The 22,263-nt window shown below is 44.3% G+C and overlaps 1 protein-coding gene across 3 annotated transcripts in view; it reads right to left on the reverse strand.

Annotated features, from left to right (window-relative positions):
* Positions 1 to 11,250, reverse strand: part of FAM193A (family with sequence similarity 193 member A) — a 108,591-nt gene extending 97,341 nt beyond the window's left edge. For all 3 annotated transcript variants that reach the window (XM_077815920.1, XM_077815919.1, XM_077815918.1), the window contains exon 1: positions 10,776 to 11,250. In XM_077815920.1, the coding sequence (XP_077672046.1) occupies positions 10,776 to 11,054 (279 nt within the window). In that variant the 5' untranslated portion in view covers positions 11,055 to 11,250. The remainder of the gene's footprint in view (positions 1 to 10,775) is intronic.
* Between the last annotated feature and the right edge of the window lie 11,013 nt (positions 11,251 to 22,263).

The raw sequence follows: 22,263 nt of genomic DNA on the forward strand, positions 1-22,263 counted from the left end.
CTATCCTAAAGGATGACCCAACACTCTCACAAATCTTGGGAGACAGGCCAGTCCTTGCCTACAGACAGCCCCGCAACCTGAAGCAAATACTCACCAACAACCACATACCACACAACAGAACCACTAACCCAGGAACTTATCCTTGCAACAAAGCCCGTTGCCAATTGTGCCCACATATCTATTCAGGGGACACCATCACAGGGCCTAATAACATCAGCCACACTATCAGAGGCTCGTTCACCTGCACATCCACCAATGTGATTTATGCCATCATGTGCCAGCAATGCCCCTCTGCCATGTACATTGGTCAAACTGGACAGTCTCTACGTAAAAGAATAAATGGACACAAATCAGATGTCAAGAATTATAACATTCATAAACCAGTCGGAGAACACTTCAATCTCTCTGGTCACGCAATCACAGACATGAAGGTCGCTATCTTAAAACAAAAAAGCTTCAAATCCAGACTCCAGCGAGAAACTGCTGAATTGGAATTCATTTGCAAATTGGATACTATTAATTTAGGCTTAAATAGAGACTGGGAGTGGCTAAGTCATTATGCAAGGTAGCCTATTTCCTCTTGTTTTTTCCTACCCCCCCCCCCGATGTTCTGGTTTAACTTGGATTTAAACTTGGAGAGTGGCCAGTTTGGATGAGCTATTACCAGCAGGAGAGTGAGTTTGTGTGTGTATGGGGGTGGGTTTTTGGAGGGGGGTGAGGGAGTGAGAGAACCTGGATTTGTGCAGGAAATGGCCTAACTTCATTATCATGCACATTGTGTAAAGAGTTGTCACTTTGGATGGGCTATCACCAGCAGGAGAGTGAATTTGTGTGGGGGGGTGGAGGGTGAGAAAACCTGGATTTGTGCTGGAAATGGCTTTTAGATAAGCTATTACCAGCAGGACAGTGGGGTGGGAGGAGGTATTGTTTCATATTCTCTGTGTATATATAGAGTCTGCTGCAGTTTCCACGGTATGCATCTGATGAAGTGAGCTGTAGCTCACGAAAGCTCATGCTCAAATAAATTCGTTAGTCTCTAAGGTGCCACAAGTACTCCTTTTCTTTCTATGATATAACAGACTCCCTCCACCCATTTTGGATCTGTATTAGTTTTATCAAGTGAATGGCTGTGATTAGTTATAATACAGAGGCACTGAGAGGTAGATAATAACAGGGTTTAAAACATTTAACACCTATGAACCCAAAGGCTAATCTTACTAGCCAAGGTAAAAGAATACCTGTAATGCCATGACACATGCACCCTTGTCCCTCAGGTCATATCTCCAGTAATAAAGGAATCAAGTATTTAACTGTATAATACTGTCAGTCACATTTCAATATAGATTTTTTTAAAAAAACTTTACTTTTGTTTAGATTCTTTCCCTTCCTGTTTCATCAACTCTCTATCATCTCATCATCTTTGATTATTATCCATCTTTTCCTGGTTTGTTAGTGTTTCCTCTTTTCATTCTCATCCCCCTCTCCAATTATCTCTCTCCCTACATCAAGGTACATAGCCTATTTAGTCTGCCCCCAGAGTCTCTTCAATTTAGTCCATCACTCCTTCCTCACCTGCCCATTCCACCCCCATACTCAGTCACCTACACAGTCCCTCAGACGGGGCTTGGAAATTTTACCGGACTCCAAACAGCCAGGAGACTAAATCAAACATAATATACAGAAGATGTAACCTCTCCCCCTGCCCCATTCATCCAGGGAAAAGCAATCAGCTGCTGGGAAAAGGGACTCTGTTACAATTAATTCCTGCCAGGGTGCTGTCCCTGGAACCTGATCAGTGGCTCCATCTTGCCTTTGAAGCCCCTCCCACTATCCCAGGTTGCCAGAACACAAGAGCATTCTGTGTTCCCCCCTCCGTGAAGTCTCCTATGTATTGCAACTGTGAGTGGGGTTTCTGCTACAATACCCCCCTCCACAACCCACTTATGGATGCTGTGGAGTGATGTGCCCAACATTCAATCCTTTCCCCAACCTGTTTGTGAGTTATGCTTTCCAATGAACAGTTTCAGTGTGCTCGCATCTGCTGTTGCTTACAGATTTTCCAAAAATCTGAGTTGACTTAGAACTAATTTAAAGGCAGCCACCAGAGTTTTCAAGAGAAGCAGTGAAAACAATTGTGTCAGTTCTCAGTCTGTTATAGCTTGGAAAGCTACCGCCAGCTACCGCAACACTAGAGCCATCTGTCTGCAAACTCTGGCAGACCACAATTGGATCCATTTACATTCTAGTCACATTTAGCAATCATACAGTATTAAGGGTATGTGTATTTAATATGTATATATAATATTTAATTTTAACATCCCATGCTGCTGATATTGTGTGTGTGTGTGTGTGTGTATATATATATATATATATATAAAAACACTGATTCTGCAGAAGTGATGACCCAGGAAAACTTTATACTAATGGTTATTATCCTCACTTTTAAAAAAACCTGACACTTATTTCTACTGTGACTTTCTCTAGCTTCTGCAGGTCCAGCCATTAGATCTCATTAATCTAGCGGAAAAAGACAAAATTTCACTTTCTGTAGACAAGGGCTGTTCAGATAAGTCAGCTTAAAGTACTTGTAATGAATAGTTTACTTCATCCTTCTAAATCAGGTACACTTCTTAGAAGAATATGAATTTCAGTACTAATCTCCAGTGAAAAATAATGGTTATTGATTCTAAAAATGAAAAAGTGAACAAAACTGACACACTGTGACAAGCAACAAGTTATTTATTTAACATTTCAATAATTTAGACGAGTAATGCCCCTTCCTTCCCTCCTAAGGGATTGAAACGTAATGAAGAAGAACAAAGATCTCAGTTCTGAAATACTATGAATTTCGTACCTTGTGAATGAATAGAATTATCTAACAAATGTTTGTTTTCTTTGTTCTTTACTATTCTGAACTACTATAAAATAGTACTATTACTATTTTAAAATTAACTGTTTTACAAAGCTATCACAGCTTAGTTCAATGGATCATTATATATTAAAGGACCTCTACTGTGCAGAATACTGCACTTGAAGACAGTTCTTGAAGTTCAATCATACTCCATGTTACCTCTTCATCTATACTCCCTCCCCATCTTATTTCACTGGCTTCAGGAAAAAGATTTTAGCAACAGCAAGATTTCATGGAAGTGCCCATGACTGTACTATCATAACTTTACTTCAGAAAAATAGAGTAAAATTGGAGGCTTTTTACAAGGAGTGAACTAAGTTAGCAAACTTTTTATTTCAAAATTTTAAAAAAGATAGCATCAATGGAATTTTAGTTTTAAAGTGGACCCAGAATTATCATTCTCCACTTTAAAAAAAAAAACAAATGCATGCTACATGTCTTACAAAGATGCCATGAGTACACTTTTTGGATAAGTTGGTGAAAGACCAATCCCCAACTAAATCATCCCAGCCAGGGCTTTTCAAGCCTGACCTTAAAAACCTCTAAGGAAGGAGATTCCACCACCTCCCTAGGTAATGCATTCCAGTGTTTCACCACCCTCCTAGTGAAAAATTTTTCCTAATATCCAACCTAAACCTCCCCCACTGCAACTTGAGACCATTACTCCTCGTTCTGTCATCTGCTACCAGAGAACAGTCTAGATCCATCCTCTTTGGAACCCCCTTTCAGGTAGTTGAAAGCAGCTATCAAATCCCCCCCCTCATTTTTGTCTTCTGCAGGCTAAACAATCCCAGTTCCCTCAGCCTCTCCTCATAAATCATGTGCTCCAGCCCCCTAATCATTTTTGTTGCCCTCCGCAACTTTTCCAACTTTCCATATCCTTCTTGTAGGGTGGGGTCCCAAACTGGACACAGCACTCCAGATGAGGCCCCACCAATGCCGAATAGAGGGGAACGATCACGTCGCTCCATCTGCTGGCAATGCTCCTACTTTTACACCCCAAAATGCCGTTAGCCTTCTTGGCAACAAGGCATACTGTTGACTCACACGACACACTGTTGACCCACTGGGACCCCTTTTCAGTGTGGTCCCAGTGCCATTGTAAACCCGGTACTGGCTCTGGTGGTGGCCGCACGCCCTGAGGCTCCAGGTGGCAGGACCCTTCTCCCCAGTATTGGCCCTGCTGTCAGTTTCATGTCCCGTCCCCCAGTCCAGTCTGCAAGGCCCTCATGTCTGACAGGTCTCCCTCTGCTCAGCCCTCTCTGATAAAGGCCCACCTCGCTCCCTCCTGCCACTCACTGTGCTCCACTCCAGTGTTACTTGTGGCATAGCTGGCATCTGCTCCCCTGCTCTGGCCCTGCAGCTCCCTGCTGTAGCTCAACCCTGGCTCACCATCGGAGCAACTGATCTGTGCTGCTCCAGCTCTGCCTCTCTGGCTCAGTGCTACTGTTGCTGCTTTGCCCCCAGCTCAACTCTGGCTGCTTAACTCTCCTTAGCTCTCCTCTACTTTGCCACTAGCAGTCCCAGCTCACATGGGGGATGGGTCCCGGGCTCGACTCCCCCACTGGCCTGCCTGCCTGTCAATCTTGCTGACTTGGAGCATTGGCCTCTTCCCATTTGCCCTGGGCACTGTGAGTCTCAGGATCCTGATTTCTCTTCAACCAAAAAAGAACGCACTAAGTTTCAGTACAGGACAAACAGTCCTGTTACATATATATTTGACCAATATACTGAGTCTGAAATTGGTTAAATATTTAGAGCAAACGAGATACATAAAATTCAAAACATTATTGTATCAGTCATTACTGATACAAATATTACTTTAGACTGACCACTAATTTAGGGACCAATTTTTTTTTTAAAAAAAAGCACTAGTGTTCTGTATTGAATTGGGCCTCATGATAGTGTGGAAATGCCCATTCTGTTACATTTCAGTCTTTCTAATGAGGTAGAAACAAACTTCATAAGCCATTTCTCTTAAAACTATCTTCGGAATGAATCAAATTAGCTCAGACTTCGGTCCCCACTCCTGGGGTCGTGTAGTAACTTTTGTTGTCAGAAGGGGGTTGTGGTGCAATGAAGTTTGAGAACCCCTACCTTAGGGACCCAACATTTTCCTTGAAAACTGCTATGGGTTGCTTCTACCTGTAGATTGAAAAGATAAGAGGGCCAAATTCCTCCTCCAAGTTACCAAAGGAAAGGTAAAAGAGTGCATTAACCAAAAAAAAAAAAAAAAATCACAAACAAAAATAAAGGTTCAAAATTCAACCTTATTAGTTTATACTGTGATTAGACTGAAATTTGGATAATACCTTACCTTGCTCTCTATCTGCACCCATTCATTTTTCAGAAACTATTTTTTCACGTGAATTTGCATCTAATCATTATGTAGTGACCTACAACAGGATTTAAGTTTTTGCAAACAATGGAGTTTTGGGGGCAGCTGCATTGTATATTTGAAGGTAGCTAAAATTAGATTTTTAAGTTTTCTCTCAAAATTTTTATGTCCAACAAGGAAAGACAAATGTTCCCTCTGACTGTATGTTTCAAGCCATAGGATACCTTAGTTATATGAAATATCTGATGATATAGCTAAGCCAGAATCTGACGCATGTGAAACTTCAACCGTATTAATATTTGTTCTAGACAAGCTGTTTGGATGTTTAATGTAGCAGTTCAAGTCTGATTACTCTGGATATCTGCTCACATTAACACATGTATAATAGGAAAAAATGCAGCCAACAGACCTGGATTTGAGATCCATCAACGTCATGTATACATACATACATACCCTTTGATCAGATAAATCTGAGACACGGGAAGAGTGTATTTCAATTAGCCCAAGGAACAAATAAAGCAAAAGCTACTTTTGCCAGAAGCTGGGAATGACAGACAGGGAATGGATCACTTGATGATTACCTGTTCTGTTCATTCCCTCTGGGGCACCTGGCATTGACCACTGTTGGAAGACATGATACTGGGCTAGATGGACTTTTGGTCTTTGTTCTTATGTCAGTATAAAGGGGACATTAAGCTTGTTTTGAAATTTTAAGTGATCAGAGAGTTAAAAATAATTTAAACTACAGCGGATTTTGTTTCTAACTTCACAAGTCTATTTAACTATGTAAGCTATAAAAACCCACTCTAATGATTCCATTCTGTTTAATGTATCTACTATTATCAGACTGTAAGATCTTTAGGGCAGGGACAGTCTGCATTTAAATAACAAAATAAAAATGTAGTGCCTGCAGTTAAGCGCACAAGTGAACTACTACAGAAGTGTCTCAATACCCAATATACTTATATGTTTTAATAGGAAAGTGTCTACTTTACACTAGATAAAGTTGGTCAAAAATAATATATACCCTTACACAAAGAAAAAAGTGACAGAACAAAAGGAAAAGTGTTAGCTAAAATTTAGATTTCAATAAGAATAGAAACTGCCTCTTCTGTAATCAGTTTCCTCTGCCTGTTTGAATCATTCAGTAATGCCACAATCCAATGCATGCAATATCACTACCATGAAAGTAATCATGTCATGGGCACTGGATTGCAGTTGCTGAATGAATCAAATTAGAGGAGCCAGCCTATTCTGGAGGGGGAACCATCAATACCTTTGATAATGAGAGAAAGGTAAATGAAGTACATCTAACAGAGTTTTGGTAAAATATTTTAAGTTAGTCTGTGTCAGAAGGTTTTTAATTGTACAAAGATTGATCACATTAGTACACGTTATCTACAGACAATAATTCTAAGATAGATAGCAATTTCTCCCCTCTTTGGCTTACTAAATTGTTCATTCTAGTTAAAGCACACAAATTCACTCAGACCTGTAGTAAGGTCTACTGGAACAGGTCAGTCATAGACAAGCAGTTCTTCACACCCAACTACCTAGGCAAGCTATCACACAAAGCCAACTTTACAACTTTTTTCTGCACCACAGAATCCTGTATTATGCAGTGAACAATAAAAAGCAACTCCAAATATATCCCACAGATTCAATCAAAATTTCAACCATTAATCCAAATCTTAATATTTCATCATCACAGAACACAGTATAATCACACTTTTTTAAAAACGCTCACTTTTCTTTTCACTGATAAATGAGATATTTAATTTAAAAATGTCTGGTCTATATGCTCAAACTTCAGATCATAAATTATTCTATTTTTAATGTGACACTTGATTCTCCATCCCACAACACTATTCCCAGTAGCCATTATTTTATCATTACAAAGATATATGTAAAGTCTTATGATCCTACCCCACAAGCCTAAATTGTGTAGCTTCCAATTCCAGTTAAACTAGTGTCACCAACAAGTTTCCTTACTAGAGGAACACCAAGGAAAGCATCTTTAGTTTCTGTAGAACACTTGCACAATATTATTTGGAAGACAGGAATTCTGATGTTTTCAAGTAAGTACATAGGGCCAAAAGAGTAACCTCCAATATGATCTTTTTTTAAAAAAGAATTGCTTGCATCACAGGACAAGATTTAGCATATGTTTAATGCAGAAACTCAGGGAAATGAGAATCTTAAGCTAAGAACCATAAAAATCTCAATTTAATTATGATGTTCATTAGCTATGAAAATCATAGCTAGAATTTGAAAATTAAGAAAAGGGCTTTTTAATTGGAAGTATAAAATTTTATGTATTTTAAAACTCAATCCAACTTTGCTTATAAAACATCTTTTATCAATATATCACCAGATAATTAGCAACTGATTTGCACATAACAAATATGTAGGATACAAGAGGTCATTCCTTAAAAAAAATTTCTAAAGTGTAGGTTAAATTTAATGATGTGTTCTAATGAGAGTTCACGCTAATAGAACTCTAATGGGAGGGAGTGCCATAGTTCAGCAACCTAAAAACAGTCTTTCCAACATGAGGGGGATACAACTGACACAGAGCAGTATTAGTGGGCTAGCAACTTGACTACATTATATTCTGGGGTGCAGTCCCAGCTAAGCAGTCAACAGTAACAGGATTTTAAAATATATATTATGAGCGATCAGAAGCCATTAAAGTTTGTAAATTAGAACAATGGCTTTTGATTTTTCATACCACCTCACAGACACTTAGCAACATTTTGTACAAGATGAAAGTAATGCAAATCTGATTATGACAGTAGAGATACTAGTATGCCATTTTCTTTTCACGCAGCCAACATAAATAATGCACCTGATTTGTACAGGTCATTCGTGAAAAGTACACAGAGCTTCTGGGTTGTGTGGAGAAGGAAAGCAAACACATGGTAAGCCATCACCCCAGTGAATGAAGATCACAAATCTTGTCTTGAACCTGTACTATTGACTGTCAGAGTGGTTAACTATTTAGAGTATTACATTCTGGAGCACAAGCAACATTTAGAAAATGACAAATTATTTGAGCTTATATGCTTGAAACAACTGTGGCATTAAATGACAAAGTATTGGCAATTTTGTTGCATTACCACAATCAAAAAATATTTAATGTGTCAAGAAAAACATCAGTGTATATGACATGAGGCAAGTGAGCCAATCCACATCTATCAGTGTTCAAATGTAGTATTAAGTATATGTGGCTTTCAGTAACATGGCATAGTGGATTATCTGTTTGCTCCCATTATAAAACCAATTGTAATGTTTGCTACCTTGTATATATAAATCCAGTCTCATGAATTTACTTCCAACTTAACTAGTTGGTCCAATTGATATTTGCCAACCAGCTTGCAGAATCGTTCGTAACATACTGTTCATCAAATGTTGTGAAAACATGGAAACAGTTGATAACCTGTGAGTATATTTAAAAGTATAAAAGTGAAATAAATTGTTATATGTGGAACTGACTTACAAAATAATGACTTGTATAATACAGTACTCTCTCATTTAAGGGCAGAAATTTTTTTTTAAGTTCTCTACTATGAACAAGGGCAAACAGTAACATCTGAAAGTGTTTTCACAATTATTTAAATACTGTATAAATTTCAAAGAGATGGTGGTCTATCTTAGAAGTGAGACACATAAATGACAACTACTAAGTCTAAAATCTAAAGGCAGCGCTTAAGTGGAATGATTACCAGCCCATTCTGTCCTCCTGGATGAGCTTTTGCAAGAGATCTGCTAGTCAGTAACCATCTTAAGAAAGCCACTCGCAGAATATTTTTCTGGACTCTGCTTATCGCAGACACACAATCTATAGACAACCCAAGTTATCAGGGACAGTAAACCCCTTCACTGGCTGAATCACTTCCATCTACCATATTGTGTATTATGCTCACTCCATTTTCCCCTGGCATGTCAATCACATGTATTACCACAGTGCTTAGGAATCAACCAACATTGGGGCGCCATTGCGCTAGACATTGTAGTAGGCAGACCCTGTCCCCGAAGCACCTGCATTCTATTAAAGTGTTATACAGATTTTTAACTTGAACTTCAGCCTCTCACTAGATATTTTCTGGGATAACGGTAGAGTTTTACGGCCTCCTCCCAATGTAGCAGTAAAATCCATACCTCTTCTAGATATTCACAAGTTATGTTAAAAAAAAAAAAAAGGAGTACTTGTGGCACCTTAGAGACTAACAAGTTATGTTAGCACCTATTGTCCCAAATGGAAATTATGTTTGACATAAATACTGCATTAGCAGGATAGCTTCATGGTTGTCATAACTAAGTTGCAGCTGATGCTGGGTGGGGGGCTTTGAGGAGGGAAGGCCAGGTTACTGTATTTATAAATAAAACAAGTTTATATTTATCACTGATGAATTCTCATTGCCCTAGCAAAACAAACAGGAGATAAGACCACACACAGAACTAAAATCCAGTTGGTTACATCATTAAGTATTTTGGATCCCTCTCACACCACAGAAACCATTTCTTCTTTCTTCCCCCAGGTATCTGACAATTTCCTTATGGAGAAGGAAGATGAAGGTGCCAAATGAGGTATACACTGAAACTTGCAAGTAAGGACATTGCCAACAGGTAACCACCCTGTAAGTGGAGCACCTAAATCTAACCTTAGTGCACTTCTCAACAAAAATCTGTTCAACCTTTAAAGAAAAAGTGGGGAAAAAAGGTCAACCTCAGTTGCTGTCTTGCTAGTTATGACAACAGAGCATCTCTAAAAAAAAAAAAAAATCAATACTGTAACTGATTTTTGCTTGAACCTCAGTCAGTCACCTAAGACAAGTATCACTGCACAATATGAGATGCTTACCATAAACCTCACTGAAGTGCAACTAGTAAAACTGAGCAAACATGCCCAAACGGTTTCAACAGCTCAACAGACAAGCCTGCAAACCCACTAGTAACGAACATGCAACTTTTCAATGAAAATATTTTCGGAGAAAAGGGAACTTCACTTTAAGGAGAGAGCCTGTGCCCTAGGTGGCAAAGGCTCAAACCTCTTCTTTCACTCCTCCTCCCACAAGGTTCAGCACAAGCCCTGGGGGCGCAGAAAGATGGGATGCCTGGCATGGGATGCTCCCTGAGACTCCCCACCACCACGCTGCCTGGATCAGGCTGCAGCGCCCTGCCCCTGTGGGGGGGTGGGGGAGGCAGTGCCCAGCCCTGCATCCCCGCTGCAAGGGTGGGGGGGGCAGGCAACACCCCGGGCCTCCCTGCTGCTGGGGGGCTGCGAACGGGCCAAAAGGGGGCTCTCCCCGCCACCGCGGATGACTGCCCAGCTCCCCCAGGCTTCCTCCCGCGGGCGGGCGGGCGTGCGCGGGGCTCCGCTGCAGCGGGACGCCTGTCACTGCGGCCGCAGAGCGGACCCCGCTACAGGCTCCCCGCCTCCCCACCCAGGGGCGGCGGCCCCTGCTCCCGGAGAGGGGGTGGGTGCGGCCAGGCCTCCCCACGCAGCGCGCCCCCCCCCCTCACCTCGCCATGTCCCGCCCCGGCCCCTCCAGCGCCGCCGCTCAGGGCTCCGTTGCCGGTGGCCGTTGCCGGCGCTGTCAGCAGGCCGCCCACCACGCTCGGCGTGGCAGCCACCGCCTGGGCTGGAGCCCGCAGGGCGGCCGATGCCGAGGCGGCCCCGCTCTTGCTCAGGCCTCCCGCCCCGCCGCCGCCGCCGGGTCCGGGGCCGCCGGTACTGCCGAGGCCGCCGCCCCGCTTGTTCTTTCTGCGCTTGGCTCCTCGCTTGGCGTCGGCCGGACTCATCGTGTCTGACACCCGGGCAGCGAGGGGGCAGCGAGGAGGTCGGAGCCGCCGTCAGCGCCCGGAAGGGGGAGCGGGAAAGGGCGGGACACAGGCCGCCCCGGGCACCGAGGAGCAGGGGTGCACGAACTGTCACTGTAACGGGGACTCCCTTGGCCCCAGCGCCGCTGACCAGAGTTACCGTCCAATATGGCGGACACAAGGGGAAAGTGATCCCCCTTTACGTCGGGGGGCTCCCCCTTGCGCTGACGGGAACCCGCGCCGCGCAGCACACCGGGAAATGCAGTCGTAATCCGCCGCCACTTCGGCACCGCATCCTATCAGCAGGAGGGGATAGGACTACAACTCCCGGCGTGCATTGCGCGGCCCAGCCGGGAGCAGTCGGTTATGTCATCTCGTTTCGCAGCTTTCGATGGGATTTGTAGTTTTCTTCGCAGCCGTTAGCCTGGTTGACCAACGTTGCCACCCTTGTCAGGGGACTACAGAGCCGCAAAGAAGGAGCAGCGGTGGAGGAGTCTAACAGCACCGCGTGATTGTTGGCTACAGGAGCTTTTAAAGGGGTAGAGTCCTTAGGCAGCCCTCCAAGAGTCCATTGCACAGAAAGAGGGTATGTCAGGACAGTCCTGTGTAGAATACAGTGTAGCCACTTTATTAGGTGCAGTGTCGTTTCCCAGCTGTGCACCGAATACAGGGGGGTCTAATGGCACTGCAATTTCCAGATGTGAAGACTGAGGTAGCTGAGCTGCAGCAGTGTTTTTCACCAGAGTGGAACCCCCATGCAGGGAACATGATTGGAATGCATCTCGGTTCAATGTAGTTCAGTCTCCATGGTCCGTGCAGGTTTTGACCTCTACTGAGTCTTCCAATTAGTGCAAAGCACAGTGGTGAGTTTGGAATAGGGGAGCTAAAACCAACCACACTCATCGCAAATATGGCCCATCAAACATCCATTGGATGATGACAGCTTTTAACCTCATCACAGTTGTCGTGGATTTCTTACACCTTTAAATATAGGGCTTGTTTTCCAGAAATATATATTTATTAACTTGAGGTCTGACCCTTTGGAACTTACACAGGTAGAGTCTTCCAGTGAAACTGCATGTATCAGTTTTGTATCAGTATCTCAAACACACTACTAGGAGCCTTCTGCAAATACATTGTATAATACAAAACAAACAATTTTTTTAAATTAAGTATTTTAAACTGTTAAGTACACAATAGCAAACCATTTCAATAGTTACTTTTTATTACAGCATCTTCACAGTTACAAGGTGGGCACCAGTGCCACCTCCTCCCTTTGCCAGATTTTGAATGGGACCTGATCCTGTAGGAGTGCTCAGAGGCTGCCTACTGGATAGGCAGGCAAACACCTATTTTCCCCCGTCTGGGACTTAGGCAGGACATAGGTGTCTGAGCATATGAGGCAGCAGTGCACATGCCCAGAGGGAGGAATTCAGGTGCCAAATAAGTTTAGGCACCTACAGGGTTAGGTGGCAGCCAAGAAGGAATTTTGTGGATGGCAGTGAAGCCTAAAATTTGGACTCAGCCGTCTAAGTACCTTTGCGGATCTGGGTCTCCCTACTCATCACTGTGCTTCCAACACTGACTTTCTACACTTTTTCTAACACAAGGGTAAATTCCGGCTGGTTCCTGATCCAAAAGTACAGGCCCGTAGCACTTGTGCTAGTGGAAAATCTCCATTAATTCTTTGTAGTAACAGGTTTATTACAGGTTTCAGAGTAACAGCCGTGTTAGTCTGTATTTGCAAAAAGAAAAGGAGTACTTGTGGCACCTTAGAGACTAACCAATTTATTTGAGCATGAGCTTTCGTGAGCTACAGCTCACTTCATCGGATGCATACCGTGGAAACTGCAGCAGACATTATATACACACAGAGATCATGAAACAATACCTCCTCCCACCCCACTGTCCTGCTGGTAATAGCTTATCTAAAGTGATCATCAAGTTGGGCCATTTCCAGCACAAATCGAGGTTTTCTCACCCTCTGCCCCCCCCCCCCACACACACACACAAACTCACTCTCCTGCTGGTAATAGCCCATCCAAAGTTATTACACACAGTTGAGAAGTTCTAATTCCATCCAGTAGAGGGCAGTGGTACACATGCCACAAACCCATCCCTCTATCTAATACTCTATCAGTGGATTTCTAAATCAGGAACCACTTAGTAGGTTGCCATAATTTTCTGGGATTAGCTATGTTTTTGGCATGACAAAGGCCCATGAATCATGTGACACTGCATCACTATATGTTGACACAATATAATGAAGTAGCATTGCAGCATGCAAATAGATCGATAGGACCAGACGATATATTGATGCTTTATCATATTTTATTGTAGCCAGTGGCAGATTACCATAGCATTATATTTTGATGCAATTCAAGATGACAATATATGATAGTATGAAGATGAGTGTTGAAAGCAGATTGTTTTTCACTCAAAGCAATCTTGCAACGTAGTTTACTAATATTTTTGACCCCACTGGCACAATGACTACACTTGGCCTCTCCTACTCACAAAAAGGGCAACTCTAGGTTACAGTGCTGTGGATTGAAAGTGCACAGTTGTTTCATTGTCTTGTAATGAGCAAAGTGGTGTTTCCGTTCTAGCAAACCTTCTGCCTACAGTGAAATTGTTCTATGACTAGTCTTTCTCAGTCGAAAGTGTGGGCCCCTTACTGAATGAGGGAGGCAACCTAGTGACAGAGGATGTGGAAAAAGCTAATGTACTCAATGCTTTTTTTGCCTCTGTTTTCACTAACAAGGTCAGCTCCCAGACTGCTGCGCTGGGCATCACAAAATGGGGAAGAGATGGCCAGCCCTCTGTGGAGATAGAGGTGGTTAGGGACTATTTAGAAAAGCTGGACGTGCACAAGTCCATGGGGCCGGACGAGTTGCATCCGAGAGTGCTGAAGGAATTGGCGGCTGTGATTGCAGAGCCATTGGCCATTATCTTTGAAAACTCGTGGCGAACCGGGGAAGTCCCGGATGACTGGAAAAAGGCTAATGTACTGCCAATCTTTAAAAAAGGGAAGAAGGAGGATCCTGGGAACTACAGGCCAGTCAGCCTCACCTCAGTCCCTGGAAAAATCATGGAGCAGGTCCTCAAAGAATCAATCCTGATGCACTTGCATGAGAGGAAAGTGATCAGGAACATCCAGCATGGATTCACCAAGGGAAGGTCATGCCTGACTAATCTAATCGCCTTTTATGATGAGATTACTGGTTCTGTGGATGAAGGAAAAGCAGTGGATGTATTGTTTCTTGACTTTAGCAAAGCTTTTGACACGGTCTCCCACAGTATTCTTGTCAGCAAGTTAAGGAAGTATGGGCTGGATGAATGCACTATAAGGTGGGTAGAAAGCTGGCTAGATTGTCGGGCTCAACGGGTAGTGATCAATGGCTCCATGTCTAGTTGGCAGCCGGTATCAAGTGGAGTGCCCCAAGGGTCGGTCCTGGGGCCGGTTTTGTTCAATATCTTCATAAATGATCTGGAGGATGGTGTGGATTGCACTCTCAGCAAATTTGCGGATGATACTAAACTAGGAGGAGTGGTAGATATGCTGGAGGGGAGGGATAGGATACAGAAGGACCTAGACAAATTGGAGGATTGGGCCAAAAGAAATCTGATGAGGTTCAATAAGGATAAGTGCAGGGTCCTGCACTTAGGATGGAAGAATCCCATGCACCGCTACAGACTAGGGACCGAATGGCTAGGCAGCAGTTCTGCGGAAAAGGACCTAGGGGTGACAGTGGACGAGAAGCTGGATATGAGTCAGCAGTGTGCCCTTGTTGCCAAGAAGGCCAATGGCATTTTGGGATGTATAAGTAGGGGCATAGCGAGCAGATCGAGGGACGTGATCGTTCCCCTCTATTCGACATTGGTGAGGCCTCATCTAGAGTACTGTGTCCAGTTTTGGGCCCCACACTACAAGAAGGATGTGGATAAATTGGAGAGAGTCCAGCGAAGGGCAACAAAAATGATTAGGGGTCTAGAACACATGACTTATGAGGAGAGGCTGAGGGAGCTGGGATTGTTTAGCCTGCAGAAGAGAAGAATGAGGGGGGATTTGATAGCTGCTTTCAACTACCTGAAAGGGGGTTCCAAAGAGGATGGCTCTAGACTGTTCTCAATGGTAGCAGATGACAGAACGAGGAGTAATGGTCTCAAGTTGCAGTGGGGGAGGTTTAGATTGGATATTAGGAAAAACTTTTTCACTAAGAGGGTGGTGAAACACTGGAATGCGTTACCTAGGGAGGTGGTAGAATCTCCTTCCTTAGAGGTTTTTAAGGTCAGGCTTGACAAAGCCCTGGCTGGGATGATTTAACTGGGAATTGGTCCTGCTTCGAGCAGGGGGTTGGACTAGATGACCTTCAGGGGTCCCTTCCAACCCTGATATTCTGTGATTCTGTGACTGGAAAAGATATTTCTATGTACACACATGCAATTATGGAAGTAGAAAGACATGTGCTTTACTTCACCCTTGAATCTCACTGCTGATCATATCCCCTTCCCACCTTGTTCTATACAATGGCAGGTTAGATTGTGAGTTCTTTGGAGCTTGGCCTTTGTCTTCATATCTGCCGGTTATGCTCCTAGTGCAGGGGTGGGCAAACTTTTTGGCCCAAGGACCACATCTGAGAATAGAAATTGTATGGTGGGCCATGAATGCTCACAAAATTGGGGTTGGGGTGCAGGAGGGAGTGAGGGCTCTGATTGGAGGTGCGGGCTCTGGGGTGGGGCCAGAAATGAGGAGTTCAGGGTGTGGGAGGGGTCTCTGGGCTGGGAAGTGGGGTGCAGGGGGGGATGAGGGCTCCGGCTGAGCGTGTGGGCTCAGGTGGGGCTGAGGGGTTTGGGGTGTAGGAAGGTGCTCCGGGCTGGGATCGAGAGGTTCAGAGGGTGGGAGAGGGATCATGGCTGGGGCAGGGGGTTGGGGTGCGGGAGGAGACTCAGAGATGCAGGCTCTGGGCAGCGCTTACCTCAAACAGCAGCACATCCCTTCTCCGGCTCCCGGAAGCAGCAGCATGTCCCTTCTCTGGCTCCTACGTGGAGGCACGGCCGGGCGGCTCTCCACGCTGCCCTGTCCACAGGCACCACCCCTGCAGCTCCCATTGGAGAGCCGGAGAGGGCCATTGGAGCGGGGGCATTGGAACACGTAGGAGCTGGAGGGGGACTATGCCACGGCTTCTAGGAGCTGCGTTGCGCGGCCATGACCCTGCTTGACCCTGGAGATGGGGGATCATGCCGCGGCTTCCGGGAGCCACGTGGACCGGCACCTGACCCTGCTTCCCGGCTGGAGCGCCGCAGCGCTGCAAGCTCCAGGAGCTCAAGGACCGTCTTAAAAGGGCTAGCAGGCCGGATCTAGCCCGCGGCCCATAGTTTGCCCACCCTGTCCTAGTGGAATGTTAGTGTTATACAAACAAATAAGTTTCAGAGTAACAGCCGTGTGTTATACAAAATGCACACCCTCACAAACCTGAGGAAGAGCTCTGTGTAAGTTCGAAAGCATGTCTCTCTCACCAACAGAAGTTGGTCCAATAAAAGATATTACCTCACCCACCTTGTCCTACCTTCACAAACAGCATTTTATTTCAAGCAAAAAATATGCATAATAGCAGAAATTCTGATTTTACTTCATAAAGCATCATTTTTACGTAGGGTATTATTTTTAATGTAGAGAGCTCCTATCTTTCATTTGATGTTTTGGCATGCTATTATTTAAGTCTGATCCAGAGCCAGCTTTATCTTTTCCGAGTTATTTTATTTACACTTGTGCCCATTCACCCAACCCTGGGCTTTCAAAAGAAATTATTACAGCTCTGCCAGTTTGTATATTCCCCACGTGTTGCAGATAAGATGCATTAATTTGGGAACTATTATAATAAAAAGCAGTCAACACTGCAGCAATAAGAGTAATAATACTCTGTTCTCACCATGTTTAATTCCCTTGTTACAGAAGCATCACCATGTTGTTTTTACTCTTCAGACCATAAAGGACCAGCAAGTCATCTTTTTTTAATTCAGTTTTCAAAATTAAAAACAGTTCCCATGCCTGAATGGGGTTGTGAATATTTATAAACTGTGAAAAGCAGAGCTGTGGTTTTGGGTTTTTTGAAAATCTGAGTGAATTTACTGCCCACGAAAATGAGAGACTTGTGTGGTTTCCTACACAGCTCTGCCGCTATACTTCATTTTTAACTTGCAGTCCAATCTTAGCTGCTGCAGGCCTGGGTTGTTTTAGAAATCACTTTGCCAGTTTAATGCAAATTTGAAATACGTATAGCGTGGAAGGGGGTGGGGAGATGATGTGACCAAACTCATGTGGCTGTGACTGCTCAAAAGACCTACACCTTCGTTTCTTGCCCTTACTTGAATCAGCTCAAGTGTAGTGCTCCTCGTCATCACTAAGAAAATAAAACCATTCCGCTAAAACATTTGAGAGAATTAACTTTAATTTGCCTCACTCTTTCTTTTCGCCAGAGCCTCACACTTTGAATTAGTGTGCAAAATGATATTATTTAGACTGCTAATAATTTCAAAACTGCTCAGACTGGCACCCAAAATGGTCACAAACAGTAGGACTCATGAACAGAATGTTTGTAAGACTATCGTCGTGCATTCCAATGTTTTGCCACCTGAACAGGTCAGTCTTCCACAGTATTGTAGCTTAGTCTTTGAGGCATATGGTCTATAAAAAGCTGTGTGCAGAGTTCCACAGGGCTCAATTAGGGTCAGATTCGGTCTTCAAAATTCACATGAGCATAGGAAAGCACAATGTAGCTTTTACAGTTTAATTGGAAGGTTTGTGGCAGTGTCCTGTCATGCACCTGACAATGATCTGTAGAAATGTACCATTCAATGTGTCCATCACAAAAAGTAGAGAGAGATCTCCTACTGCTTATTGTTATTAATCAATCATGTATTATTGTAGCTCTTAGGTACCCTAGCCATAGATCAAGATCCAGTTGGGCTAGGCATCAAACACTGAACAAAAAGACAGTTCCTGCCCCCACAGATCTTAATATCTACATAATTAATAATAAATAATTGGTTCGTAGCAACCCAAAGTGTGCTAGGTGCTGTACAGATATATAGAAGTTACAGGTTTCAGAGTAGCAGCTGTGTTAGTCTGTTACAGTACAGCATCTGCCCCAGTGAGATTACAATAGAAGGGCTCCTTTGAATGCAGTGGGATTTGGATCAGGCCCTTCAGCCCAGTCCTGCAAACACAGGCAGAAGTATTTCCATTGAAGTCAATGGGACTACTCAGATGTCCAAGAGTTCACAGCTGTTTAGAGCAACAGAGGCATCTTGATGGGATTTTAAAGCTGTAATTTTTTCTCCACTGTTTTGTACATTATGTAATGGCTTTATTTATATTTCCCAAGTTATTTCTGGGCTCTGTTTTTCTTTTCCCCTTGACTAGCAGATAGGTTTAAGGGTCTCATTGAAAATATGGGGTCTTTTCCCATGGGTGGCAACTATAACAGGGCAGAGAAGGCTAAGCCTGCCCTGGTGCAGCCGCTGCCACCCCACTGCCAGACACCTGGGCTGTAGTGGCCCCACCTGCGCTCTGCCTCTTCCCCTCCCTGTTCTGCCCCTTCCCGAGGCCTGCATAGCCCGCTGCTGCCAGGTGAGTCCCTCCTGTCCTCCACTCCAGCCCCCGTCTATGGAGGTCCCCACCACTTGCTACGTCCCTCCTCTCCTTCACCCCCGTCTCCACAAGACCCTGCCTGCCCACCGTGTCCCTTCCCCCCTGCAAGGTCGCCTGCCGTTCGCTGCATCCCTCTTCACCCCCCCCCCCGACCCCCGTGAGACCCCTCGCCCACCACTTGCTGTGTCGCTCCTCACCTCTACGCCCCCGCATGGAGGGGGATAGAAGAGAGGAGGGATGCTGAGAGGGTGAGCAGTGGGGGATTTCGGGGTGGGGAAAGGAGGAGAGGAGGGATACAGGGAGCAGCAGGTGGTGGGAGCCTTGTGTAATAGTAGCCCAGGCACTCCACCCTGAGGGATATATTTCACGACAGCTGGACATACACCCAGCTGTGAGAGCCTTATTTGAAAATCTGCTCATAGTTTAAATGTTTCTTGCAGAACACACAAATGTTTGCAGCAATGTTGAATAAAAATGTACTTATAGAAAGAGAAGGAATCTTTATTTGTCCCCTACATACAGTGGTTGCTGCTGATATACATACACAATGGCAATGGGGACATTTACATTGTAAAATTAAAGCACACACAGCAATCATTACAAGGTTTATACTACAGTGCAAGAAAACAATGCCGGGCTCAATTAATTACATAAACCCATATTACTGGGGCTCATTGTCAAAATACTCCTTTAAAGTCTCCCTGATTTGAATAACAACCTGTTAAGCCCCTCTAACAGCCCTGGTATCTGGCTGCTCAAAGGCAGCAGCCAGCTGATCCACCTCAATGCTTCACCCCTGTGGAAACTTCTCCCCCTCAGATCACAAATGTTATGCAGAGCACAGCAGTCTGCTATGACCATGGGAATATTTTTCTCATTGAGATCTAACCTGCAAAAAGGCAGTGCCAGCAACCCTTTAAGCATCTAAAGGCACATTTAAAAATCATTCTGCACCTGCTCAGGCTGTTGTTGAAGTGCTCCTTGCTGCGGTTAAAGTTGCCTGTATGAGGCTTCATGAGCAATGGGAGCAAGGGGTAGGCTGGGTCTCCAAGGATCCCTATTGGCATTTCCACATCCCCAGTTGGAATCTTCTGGTCTGGAGAGAAAGTCCCTGCTTGCAACTTTCTGTATAGGGCAGTGTTCCTGAAGATGCATGCATCATGTACCTTCCCAGACCACCCTGTGTTGATGTCAGTGAAACAACCCTGGTGCTCCACCAGAGCTTGCAATACCATAGAAAAGTAGTCCTTTCTGTTGATGTACTCCACCACAAGGTGGTCTGGGGCCAAAATGGGGATATGCATGCCATCTATCGCTCCACTGCAGGATCAATCGGTAGCAGTCTGGAATTGCCAGCTTCCATACAGCATTTGCCACTTGCTTCTCCACTGTTATGGCAGCTCTCATTTTGGTGTTCTTGAGCTGGAGTGCAAGGGCAAGCTCCTCACACAGTCCCAGGAAAGTTCTGCAGCCACTGCTCATCATCCTATACCTGCAGCATGATGTGATCCCACCACACAGTGCTTGTTTCCCGAGCCCAGTAATGACAGTCCACCATGTGCAGCTGCTCCGTGAATGTCAACAGCAATCTTGAATTGTTTCTGTCCATGGCATACAGCAGGGCAGACACCATGATGTCATTATCAGATTGTCAGCTCATGAAATACCACAAGATCAGCCTCGTTGTGTTCATAATGCTTATCACAAGACTGGAGAGCAGTGCAGGATCCATGCTTTCAGACAGAGATGGCGGGTGAACAGGTTACAGGGGCTGTTGAAAAGCAGCATGAAATGTTGTTGGAAGCCCATGGAATGATCCGATGGAGAAAACTGGGACATTGAGCCCACCCCCGAGAGGGACTGCAATCCCTTCCCACAACACCAGTGGCAGATGGTGGGGGAGGGTGAGTTGCACAGGGGAATAGCTGTCCACAATGCACTGCTCTCTCTGTCGATGCATGAGCACCAACTGTGGATGCACTCTGCCGTCACAAGGCATGTTGTGTGGACATGCAAATGTGGTTTAATTACAGCAGCAGATGAATGGTGGTGTAACTAAAGTCGACTTAACTCTGTAGTTTAGACATAGCCTTAGTCTCATGTTTTCACTATGAGGTCTCACTAATGTTAATATCAGGAGGAGAAAGGACTTGACGGGTCTCTCACATCCCAGGTGAGTTCCCTAACGACTAGGCTAAATATCATGAGGGAGGGTATCCTCCTCCCCACTGGCTGTTTTGTGCGAACTTGCCTGAGGGGCCGGATGCTGTAGATGTGTTCAAAGACCATCTACAGCCTGGACCCCAGCATGCCACTTGGGCAGCTGAATACCTATTGTTCTTGGTTTGTGGGAGTTAGGTGTCTAAAATACCTTTGAGGATCTGGGCCTCAGTGCCCATTTCACATCTGGCCAGTATGTGTTCTTCCTCCATTTCAAATTTCAACAACTAGCCCCCTAGCTGGATGAGATGCAACTAGAGACCTGTGAGTTGGTAACTTCCTCTGGAGTCATATGTTCTGTAAGGAAGTTCTGACTGACATGGCTGTAACAATCCTTTACTTTGGGGACATCCTGGCTCCATTAAAGTCAATGAGAATTTTGTTCTGGACCTCAACAGAGCCAGGATTTAACCCTGGGTATTTTAATATTCTTCCTCTTCTCTGATTTTTCTGGAATCTGCTTTTCTCCCTTTTTATCTTCCCCCTGCGCAGAAGAGGTTGGGAAGTAGCCCCTTTCAATTCACCTTCTAAATTGTTGATAAATATAACCAGGCAAGATGCAAGTCCCAACGAGTGGAGTGAAGTTCTTGGACACACCTTGAATTAGGACTTCATAATGTATTACAAAGAAACTGCCAGTTGGAGTGAGAGAAGCTTATTCCTATAAACCAATGATATTGACTTTGTTTTGTAAAGATGGGCCAAGACTGGACTATGATGTGAACTTTCCCAACATTTTAGGTTGTTTGGAGCTGGGTTTTGGTCCAGGCCCAAGCCAGAGCAATGAGACAGCTGTGAATTTCAGACCCAGATGGAAACTCCCCACAAGATAAGTCTTTTTGCATCTAGTTAAATATTTAGCTTATTTGATGAGATTATTGATATTGAATGGACTAGAGTGTAGAACCATTTTTATAATGTCTCCTAAAATCCAGAGCATATTTTAATTTTATTTGGATAATCCTCAGAGAACTTTGGCGTGGTTTAGTTTGTAATGATACACTCCTGGGAGACATTGTACATCCCAAATTTCATAATAGGGGTGGTAGGACTTAAGCACTCTCCTGATCATGCCCAAAATACTTTAAAAGCCGCTCAGAGTCCTGCTTGCTTAATGTCAGTTGTGAAGTGGGATTTTTTTGTCACATTTATAGTCAGTTAAAAGTTACATTATAGCCAACTCTGAGTTTCAGTGTATTGATACAGGGGAGCATAGCTTAGCGCTTCTCTTATTCCCATGGTAGAAAACATTCAAGGGAATCCCCCTTAGGCCAGGTCACATTTGGCAGAGACTGGCACAAATCCAAGAATGTGAGA

This window comes from Eretmochelys imbricata, chromosome 4 (genome assembly GCF_965152235.1).
Source record: "Eretmochelys imbricata isolate rEreImb1 chromosome 4, rEreImb1.hap1, whole genome shotgun sequence".
NCBI classification, from domain to species: domain Eukaryota; kingdom Metazoa; phylum Chordata; order Testudines; family Cheloniidae; genus Eretmochelys; species Eretmochelys imbricata.